We start from the raw sequence: 10,317 nt of genomic DNA, 5'->3' as shown, positions 1-10,317 counted from the left end.
CGCTGCTGCTGCCGCCGCCATGACCGAGGAGCCGTACGAGAAGTTCCTGGCCCCCGAGGAGCCGTGCCCGCTGCTCTCGCACCAGCACCCGCCGCGGGGCGGCAGCTCGAGCCTGAGCGAGGAGGGCTGCCTGGACGTCAGCGACTTCGGCTGCCAGCTCTCGTCCTGCCACCGCACCGACCCGCTGCACCGCTTCCACTCCAACAGGTCTGCCCGCCGCGCCGCGGGGCGCCCCGGCCGCTGCCCACCCGGCGAGCGAGGCCGCTGGGCCGCGCCGGTTCGGCGGTGCCAGGGCTGGGGCGGCCGGAGGCGCGGCGGGCGGAGGGGTCGGAGCTGCCCGTGCAGCAGGGCCGGGCTTCCTCCCCGCCCCCCTGCCCGGTACGAGCCTGGCGGTGGCGGTGGCGGTGCTCCGGCCGCGCTGGCGCCAGGCAGCCCGCCCGCACGGCCCTGCTCGGGTCACGCTTCCCTGTGAGCTTGGTCTGGCTGTGAATAATAACGCTGCAATTGCTCGTCTGTGTGAGCTCGGTCCGTCTCTAGGATGCGTTCGTTCCTCTCTGAATTTATTAAACGGGGTTCTGAGCGCTGTCGGATGCGCAGCTCGGGAGTGGTGTGTTTGAAATAGCGAAAAGCAGGCCTGGCGTGGGGACCGCACCGACCTGTGGAGGTTCGGAATGAGCCAGGCGGCTTGGTGGCTGCGCCGATTCCTGCAGAAGCATTTCCATCCTGTGCCGCTAATGAAGGGCAAATTGTGCTGTCTGTAATTTGTAGAAAAGGTCTGTTCGAAAAACACAAGTGCGACTCTACAAAGAAATTCCAGCTGTGTGTAAAAACCAAAACCAAACGGTCCTGCTTACCTAAGAATCTAATTCTGCTACTATTTGTGCATAGTATTAAACTTGAATGTAGCAATAGCTTTTTTTTTGAGAACAATTTGTGAGATTTCGGACTTGAACATACATTTGGGATAGTTTTAGTTCTCGTTCTACAGTTGCAAGATACTTTTACTGGTTATTGGTGTTTCTGCTACGCTATAATGAAGAGTGAATAATAAGGTAATAGTTCAATTGAATTTGTATGAAATCATGGAAATTACACTTTAAAAGCGTCATTCACAAGGGCAAGCTCCTGTAGATTCTTAAAACATTCATCGTGAAAAGCCTCGATCAAATATGATACACTTTGATCATCTAGTTCTTGTGTCGTAAGACCCAATGGTGACACGAGCAGTAAGATATATTCGTGGCATACCTGTAAGATAAATGTGTGATACTCACCAAATAGGCATTTAATTAATTTTGTACTTTTCTCTTTGTATTGTCTTTCACTTCCTGAGTGTATTATTCAGGCTCGCTCATTTTACAAAGCCAGGTTAGTAACCCAGGCATCCCGAGTGGATATTTCGCTTCTTTGGGCGAGGACATGCCCTGTCTTGCACTGCTCAAGCCATTGCAGATGCACAGCTCAATCTGTGGTGTTGGCTCAAGGCTTTCTTTTTAAAGTTTCAAGTAATTGTAATGTAGTTTCTACTTCTTGTTAATCCAGTTCACCCGACCAAGGACAGCAGGCCTCCTGAGCTATGATGGGCTGACTGCCCCTGCCTGCAGTGATACTGCATGCCTGGAGCATCTGTGATTAGTTGATCAGTGGGCGAGCCCCTGTACCCCATCCTGTGTTTCGATGGGTCTGAAAACTTAGTCCACTCCATCTTTCCTTTCATTGACACTTCGTGAATAATGAAACCGTAGTAATGTTCAAAAGCATGCTGTGTCACCACGCTCCTATTCTGCTCCATACCCATTGATTACCCTGCCCACAAAAGTCTTGTACCAGTAAAACACGGCACGTGTGCAAGGGATGCAGAAAGGGAGGGAGTGCAACATCTCCTGGGTCTGCTAAAAGAAAAGTTTTTGTAACGTCTTTAGCGTTGAATGAAATCACTGCTGGCCAAATGGACATGGCAGGGAGTTCATCGCAAGCGTGTTGTCCAACCTGGTGTGCAGCTTAAATGATGATGGTGAAGACTGGCCTCTCTGGGTGATGGCGTCACTCAGCTTTTGCAGTTGGACAGAGAAATGTTTTTCTGGTTGGCCAGGCTGAAGTGGGTAGGCTGAGGGAACAGGAGAGCATCGCATGGGGTGGTGTGGTGAATTTTAGAAGCCGTTTTCAAATTTTTTTGGCCATATTGCAGTGCTGTGCTGACTCATCGTTGTCTCGACCTACTTTTCGCCAATATGTAAAATAAATCCAGATATGGAGTCTGATAGAATGAGTTTGTTAAATTCAGGCTTTCTCTTGATTAGAGTGAAAAACCTGTTCTCTGAAGTTTGAGTCCTCAATTGCTTTCCTCTAGCAACAGCATTAACTGGCTTTTTAAATGAAATTACGAGGGGGAAGAAAAAAGCATTTAGTATTGGCATGGTAGCATTTTCACACAGGTCATTTTCCCATCTTGCACTGTCTCATTCCAACAGTATGTCCAATATTTTTGGCATTCAGAGTTGAAAACAGTGAATAATGGAGCCTTGGGTACATCCATAATGTGTTTCCTTATTAAGCCTTAGTTTTGTTTTCTTCTTTCTTTTTTTTTGTTTTGTTTTTTAGCTTCTTTTTCTTCTGAAGTACAATTGATTTACTACTTAATTTTGCTTATTTCAATTTACATGGCAGTTTAAATATCCCAACATATGGGAAATTATATTTTTAGTTCAGTATATTTGAAAAAAACAACCAGCAACAACAACAAAAAAGACAATTTATACACTACAGGAGTCCTGACTCTGAGGTGGAAGGTGTTAATATATTAAAGTAAAAATATAGTTATACCAATGTTGAATTCTCTTTGGTCTTGTTTATGGACTTTAAAAAATATTTTCACATGGAATACTTTCATTTACATAATTATAACTTATTTCAATAAAATTAATGTATAATGTTACTGGCAGGTGAAGTGGAGACAGTTTTCTGAGGCTTAAAAGAATTCCTCAGGACACACGATGCCAATGCGTTTGCTGTTTTCTGTTTGTTTCGTCCTGTTTTGCAGGTGGAACTTGACGTCCTGTGGAACCAGCGTAGCCAGCTCAGAGTGCAGCGAGGAGCTGTTCTCCTCGGTTTCGGTTGGCGATCAGGACGACTGTTACTCGCTGCTGGATGACCAGGAGTTCACCTCCTTCGATTTGTTCCCCGAGGGCAGCGTCTGCAGTGATGTCTCCTCTTCCATCAGCACCTACTGGGATTGGTCAGACAGTGAGTTCGAATGGCAGGTAAACTAGTTCCGCTGTAAATGTAAAATTTGGGATCTTGGATTTGTTTCTTGGTAACTACTGAATGTAAGAGCAGGTATCTGAATCTTCAGCAATGAAGAAAGCGTTTTGTTCCGTTTTATTCCAGCAGTCTTAATCCGGAGGAGAGGCTGACGGTCAGCTCTTCAAAGAGGAATGCTTACATGTTATGGAAGTTTGGTTTCTGTGACCAAATGCGTCTTGTAGCCATGAGCTTAGATCTTTTGTACTGAGGATCTGCCCTGCTAATGAAGTCTGGTTATAGATATCTGTTTGCAGTGGTTTGGTCATAGTAAATCTTCCTTTGGAATGGAGCTGGAATCTAGGTAAAGTGTAGAAGCTTTTGCTGTAGCCTATTTTCCATCTTTTTTTTCTGTGCCAGTAAAAGAGCTCACTTTGTCTCACCAGGATGGGAAAAGTGTGAAGATGAACCACATCCTCCTTTTCCTTGGTCTGTATTGGATGCAGCCCTGGTCAGGTCTCTGTAGTTTGTGATAGTCTCATTTGTACAGCAGTTTTTAAATTGTGATATGCAAACCTTTGTGTATATTATAGACTTAAGTCAACCATGAATATATACCTAGCTTTGAAACAGGAAACATGGTGCTTTGGAATACTTTTAAATTTTGTCATAAGTCTTAGTCAAAGCATGTATAGAGTCTTCTAAATGCAGTGTAAGGACTGAAAACGCTGATTTCAAGAAAACACAAATCCAGTTTCAGAAGATGCAAATGAACTTGAGATAACAGATTATTTTAATGGACTGAGATTAGCTCTGGATTTCTCAGTGGTTTAGTCTAACTGCTAATCTCTACATGTATTCTGTCACTGAATTTACAAGTTCGTTTGTGTAATGCAGCCTGTAGGAACGATTCAGATTGGATCCTAAAGATTCAGAGGTTCATTCAGTTGGGAAATTTTAATTGCCTGATAAACTTGGCAATTGTTTTGAAAAGAAGTGGTTTCCCGTGTCTTAGCTGACAGCATGTTTGATTAGTAACTAGCTTTTTAAAAATTATTCTTTGTTTTTTGAAACAAGCGTTTCTTAAGAGACATACTTGATTGGACTTGTAGAATTTTGCAGAGACTTTTTTGTAGCAATTTATGGTGTTACCTGGCAAAATCTGAGCATGAGTAATCCAACTGTCACACTTTAACTGGAAGTGCATTGGGAAATTATATGTCAGTTGTATAAATGAAGCTACGTAAAGTTCTGCAGTGGCTTCCAGGAAAATGAGAGTGATTTTAATTGAATTGTCTTGTGTAAGCATGGAGTGTGGTGTAAATTACAAGCCTACTTTGCAATGATCTACCTTGAACTAGACTTAGCTTTAAAATGAGAGGTTTAGGCTTAGGTTGGGATTGTAATGGACAATTTACACTGATGGAGAAGGGGAATAGATGAAATGCCATGTCATTCTGCTGCTTTCTGAAGTGCAACTTTTTACAAAGAGGATGGAAGAGTAGAGAATAGTGTGAATTGAGTTTGCTGTGCTTGCTGTTTGTTGGAAGATTCCAAGGAGCACTGCAGGCTTATGAGGAATTATTAAGACGGTTGTTAGAGCACGTACACAAGTGACGCTTCGCTAATCATAGAATCACAGAATGGTTTGGGTTGGGAGGGACCTCAAAGATCATCTAGTTCCAACCCTCCTGCCATGGGCAGGGACACCTTCCACTACACCAGGTTGCCCAAAGCCTCATCCAACCTGGCCTTGAACACTTCCAGGGATGGGGCATCTACAACTTCTCTGGGAAACCTGTTCCAGTGCCTCACCACCCTCAGAGTGAAAAATTTCTTCGATGGTATGTTCTGAGTTGTTAATGGTGTCAGAATGACTTCAAATCTGCCTGCTGTATTGTAAGGCTTTGTTCTTTCTCTTGCATGTTACAAGTTGCCTGGCAGCGACATTACGAGTGGGAGCGATGTACTTTCCGATGTTATACCTAGTATTCCGAGCTCACCTTGTCTGCTTCCGAAAAAGAAAAACAAGCATAGGAATCTTGATGAACTTCCATGGAGTGCAATGACAAATGATGAACAGGTGAAATCTACTTTTTTCCTATGTGAGAACTGTAAGATACAGAAGAACTTCTAATTAGTTCCACGTCTTAGAAGACATACTGATGGCTGTAGGTGTAAACGCAGACCTGTGCAGTACTACTTGATTCTTTCAGCTGAATATTCTTGTCTTTAAACTGCCTAGTGCAGATGCAAATATGTACTGAAGTTTTCACCCTTTTTTGAGAATACTCAATGAGACTAGAATTATAGGAAATGTGGTATGTGAGCACATTTTATTCTGTTGGTCCTTCCTTTTTTCTGTTGCTCGTTTAGAATCAATAACACCTTAAAATGACTTGCCTTTCTTTGCGTCCTAGGTTGAGTATATTGAATATTTGAGTCGCAAAGTCAGTACGGAGATGGGCCTTCGAGAGCAACTTGATATTATTAAAATTATTGATCCTACTGCTCAGATATCACCTACAGATAGCGAATTCATTATTGAATTGAACTGTCTCACAGATGAAAAGCTGAAACAGGTGAGTTGAGGTTTGTACATATGACTCTGGGGTTTCAGCACCTGACAGGTCTTGCCAAACCTCTTATGGAGTTGTGATCAATTTTTATACATAATCATTAGATAAAGAGATACACTGGAGACCGATGTTGTCAGAGGGAGAATAGGGTTCAAAAGCATATGGTATGTGTTAAACCTTCACAGGAAAGACTGGGATAATGTATGTATTCTCAATGTGTGTTAAGCCTAAGCTGGCATGTGCATAACGAGTTATGCTGTGGGCCCAGTACTGCTTATGGCAAAGCATATTCTGCTTCATGACCATCAGCTAGTTGAGAACCTTTATTTGTTCACTGAATATAAACTAGCATTTAAAATTCCAAAGGGTTGGAATTCGTTGGGGAAGACCATAAATTTCATGTAAAAAGGGATGTAGAAAAATGTGTTTTAAAAACGTTACAAAATACAAATTATAACAAAGAAGCGTACCTGATTGGGGTGGTAGATACATGCTACTGTCCTCTTAGTCTTTGTTCTGTCCTTATGTGCTGTTGGGAAAGGATAAGTATCCCAGCAAGTTGAACTCCTCAGTGGTACTCTGTATCTGTGGTTATGATGAAGGTAAAGATTAAATGGAAAACATTCATTGCTTTTATGGGCTTGGCCTATTTCATATTTGAAACATTCTATAAGCATCATCTTAAAGTAGAAAAGTACTGCTTTCCTTATAGCTGCTTTTGTTGGAATATACCTAGCAAAAGAAAGGGTTTTGATACATGAGGTGAACAACTTAGTTCAGTTGAACTCGACTGACATTCCTGTTTGGTGTTTATAATAATAACAATTTATTGTTACGTAGTAGAAAACTTGGAGGACAGAAGAGGGGGTGAAAAAACTCCAAACCTTATTACTGAGTTTTCTTCCTTCCGTAGAGAAGTTCATATTAACTTAGCTAAATTTCTCTTGATGACTGCCAGATGGCTTGGGATTTAAGCAGCCACAGCACAATGTTTTGAAAGACTTAACTGAACCAATCCAATAACTTTATCATTATTAATAGGCAAATTGTGTTTTTTTTCCTTGAAAAGGAGTATCTCAGTACAGTATTTATCAGGCTTTAGTAATTCTGCTGCCTCTGTTCTAAAGGTGAGAAACTATATCAAGGAGCATGGACCTCGTCAACGGTCTGCAAGGGAAAGCTGGAAGAGGAGTAGCTACAGTTGCGCCAGTACCAGCGGTGTGAGCGGCGCCAGTGCCAGCAGCAGCAGTGCCAGCATGGTCAGCTCAGCAAGCAGCAGTGGTTCTAGTGTGGCTAACTCCACCTCAAACTCGAGTGCCAACATGAGTCGAGCGCACAGTGATAGTAATTTGTCCACAAGTGCTGCAGAGAGGATCCGGGATTCAAAAGTAAAGTTTCTGATTATGTACATGTGTATTAAGCTGTCTGACTGGTTCAGGTTGCTTATGTGATCTTAACTGGGATATGTGTTCTGACGGAGCATGGTTAGTAACTGAGGATCTGCTGAAGTTATCTTGCTAAACCAATGCTGACTGTTTCCTCTGACATGACCATAAGGAATTTAAACTTGTGCTCTTCTCATCACTTCTCTTCTAAGTGAAAGCTTGATGTTCGTACGTAGTAGATCTTCTCATTACTTTTTATCAGAATAAGGTGAGTGAGGGTTGAGTAAGGGCTTATGCATCTAACTTAATTCTTTGAACACACAGTTTTACCAAAAAAAATTTATTCATGATTGATCAACCTAATCTAGGCATAATTTCTGGATAGTAAAGGCTGTCTTGGTTGTGTGTTTTTTCCCAACTAGAAGTTTCATCAGGCTTTTTGAATCTTCTTGAGTTTGTTCTTCCAACATGTCTCAGGAGATTACTTGGTGAGGAGTGACCTACTGAAGCATGTTTCAGTTAAAGTAGTACTGTGGCACTTGTCCTGTCTCCATAATTTCAAGTGTGGGAGAGAGGAGCAGTTCCTGCTTGCTCTTCAACATCTCAGGTGCTTGTTGTAAGACTGTAATATTTCCCCTGCAATAAAGATTCTTGCGATCAAAGAGTCAGCTATGCAACACCACAGGGTGATGTTGTGCCTCATAACTCAGATGTTTTAATGCTAGATATGATTTTGGGTGAATGTTCATACCACCTCTGAGAAATCATTTTAGTTATTTTTCAGAGCAGACATTATTGTAAAGGTTAACTTATATTAGCCAGCTTTAAAGGTGGTTTTTATTTTGCAGAACAGAACCTTATTTGTTGTCTCTTCCGTATTTCCACAGAAACGTTCCAAGCAACGGAAACTACAGCAAAAGGCCTTACGCAAGAGACAGCTGAAAGAACAAAGACAAGCTCGTAAGGAAAGACTGAGTGGATTATTTCTTAATGAAGAAGTGCTCTCTTTAAAAGTGACTGAGGAGGACCATGAAGGAGATGTGGATGTTTTAATGTGACAGGGGTGAATTTGTCAGTGTTCTTTCTAAGCCTTAAATGTATTATCCTTATTGTTTACATATATTTCTTGACCAAATTTTGATTAGCGCTAACAGTATAAACCAGATATTTTCTCAAGTGTAATTTGGTAAGAAGGTCTAAGTATTGAGTGACTTCAGCTTTTTGAGACTGACTTTTGCAACAAAGACTTCAGAACTTAACTGACTTCTGAAAAGCTGCTGAACAGATGGAATTTTAAGGAAATTCGAACTTGGCTAACATGCTAACTTACTTGCCAGACGTAAGTCTAGAGGTGCTTTCGGATGACACTAAGCATGCATTACTATGCTTCAGCCTTTTTGCTTTTTTTCAACTTAGAGTTAATATTACACTTGGCTTGTTCTGTCTTCCTTTCCCATTATTAGGAAGATTGTTTAGCATGAGGAAAAAAATCTTTAGTTCTATAGGGCTTTCTTCAGTCTTGCTCTTGGATCATACAAAATCAAAGTACTGTGATAAATCCTTTTCTAGAAGTTGTGATTTAACTCAAACTACACAGAAAACAAGAAACAGGACTTCTAATGCAGGGAATCTGTAACACAAATAATGCCTAATACTGTAGTTCTTCAGGAAGCAATTAGAATTAAAAAAAACAACAACTTGAAAGTTGATCAACCTTCAGAAAGTTATTTTGCTGCTCAGCATCTTATAGTATGATTATTCCTAATGGTTGACCAGTACATCCCTAGTATTGCTATGAAAAGAGTCAAATAAAAACATCTTTATGCATTGAAGGTGCACTAATCTGCAATTAATTTTTCAAGGACACTACTTACAACAGGTAAAAATGCTGCTGGAAACAGAAGCGCAAACAAGCGGCACACGACTCTGATGATGTTTTTTTTTCCCCAGAAGCGTATCTGAATAGATTTGTGTTGTTGGCAAGAGAACTTAACTAATGCAGCTGTGCTTTTTAATTGTATGTTTAGCTGATGTGTCTTCTGTGTGGGTTGTTACACCATGACATGACTCAGAATTCTCCTTTTGTTGTCTATCTGCTTTTGAAATTTCTCTTGTTAAGAAAACGAGGTAAAATTGTAGCTTTCAGGTAAGGAGGTAAAAGTAGTTTGAACCTGTTTCCTAATTCTGACATTCTGTAAGGTGACTTTTGTCTTTATCTTGGAACTGCTTGTTACAGAACTCCTTCCCCCCCACAGCTGAGATAGTAATGATAGTTCTGAATTTCAATGTGAAGCTTCAAAGATTATCAACGTATTTTCTGGATCTGAGATTAGGAAGTCATTTTTGTTATCTTGATGCTTCATTGCTTTCATTTTGCTCTTGTGAATTAAGGAGTTTGGCAGTTTGGTGTGGCCACTGTATCCTGTGATTGCAGGATATAGCCCAGTCCTGCAGAATTGCATGTTCAGCTCTATATAGGACTACTTACGCTCATTGTGCATGTCCTGCACAGGCTATTAGCCCTGGCAGCTGAAGTATTTTTCTTTCAGGAGTGGCATTCCTCGTAGCATCAAAATAAGCTGATCAGTAAAACATCTGAACAAGGGCCTCTGAAAGGGCTTCGATAAGAAATAAATGAAGTCCATAGTCAAACCAGTATGTGTGAACTTAATCACTCTTACTGCTGCTAGACAACCGGTACTCAGACTTGGCCATTGACTGATTAAAAGCTGTGTAATGTCATTTTACACTTGAGTGTTAGCTGGCCCATATGGCCAGTTATTTGGCCACTAACCAGAAGTGACTGTTAACTGTCAGTCAGTATTTGCCTGCACTGCACTGTAGCTGGTTGATGCCTCCCTTCCTCCTGTATAAACAGCATCAAAAACTTCCTAACAGTATACAGGTTACTCAGAATTTAGATTGACTTAAATCTGGAGCTTCTTTTAAGTATCTTGGATGGAAGAAAAAACCGAACTGCTGTCAGTTCAGCTAATTTCAGGGTGCAGTTGTTGAACTCTTGCAACTTACCGTGGCTGTAATGGATGAATTCATCCTGAAACATTTCACTGTGTGTACACTGTCAGAGTTCAGTACAATCTTTATTTTCTGCA

At 41.4% G+C, this 10,317-nt stretch overlaps 1 protein-coding gene across 1 annotated transcript; it reads left to right on the top strand.

Annotated features, from left to right (window-relative positions):
- The first annotated feature begins 16 nt into the window (after positions 1-16).
- Positions 17-9,679, top strand: FAM199X (family with sequence similarity 199, X-linked). Its single transcript, XM_086619765.1, has 6 exons — positions 17-207; positions 3,041-3,260; positions 5,174-5,323; positions 5,661-5,822; positions 6,947-7,207; positions 8,092-9,679. The coding sequence occupies exons 1-6, from the start codon at positions 20-22 to the stop codon at positions 8,260-8,262; spliced, it is 1,152 nt and encodes a 383-aa protein (XP_086475891.1). The 5' UTR covers positions 17-19; the 3' UTR covers positions 8,263-9,679.
- Positions 9,680-10,317: the final 638 nt, after the last annotated feature.

Source organism: Tauraco erythrolophus, chromosome 13 (genome assembly GCF_009769465.1).
Source record: "Tauraco erythrolophus isolate bTauEry1 chromosome 13, bTauEry1.pri, whole genome shotgun sequence".
In the NCBI taxonomy this organism is placed as follows: Eukaryota; Metazoa; Chordata; class Aves; order Musophagiformes; family Musophagidae; genus Tauraco; species Tauraco erythrolophus.
The sequence above is the reverse complement of the archived record's forward strand: the minus strand, read 5'-3'. Positions and strand labels throughout refer to the sequence as shown.

Bases quoted from the DNA above. Each gene is read 5' to 3' on its own strand.
- FAM199X (XM_086619765.1), top strand. From the start codon at position 20: ATGACCGAGGAGCCGTACGAGAAGTTCCTGGCCCCCGAGGAGCCGTGC. The intron at 3,261-5,173 runs GTAAACTAGTTC...GCATGTTACAAG, and splicing joins ACAGTGAGTTCGAATGGCAG to TTGCCTGGCAGCGACATTAC. The intron at 7,208-8,091 runs GTAAAGTTTCTG...GTATTTCCACAG, and splicing joins AGAGGATCCGGGATTCAAAA to AAACGTTCCAAGCAACGGAA.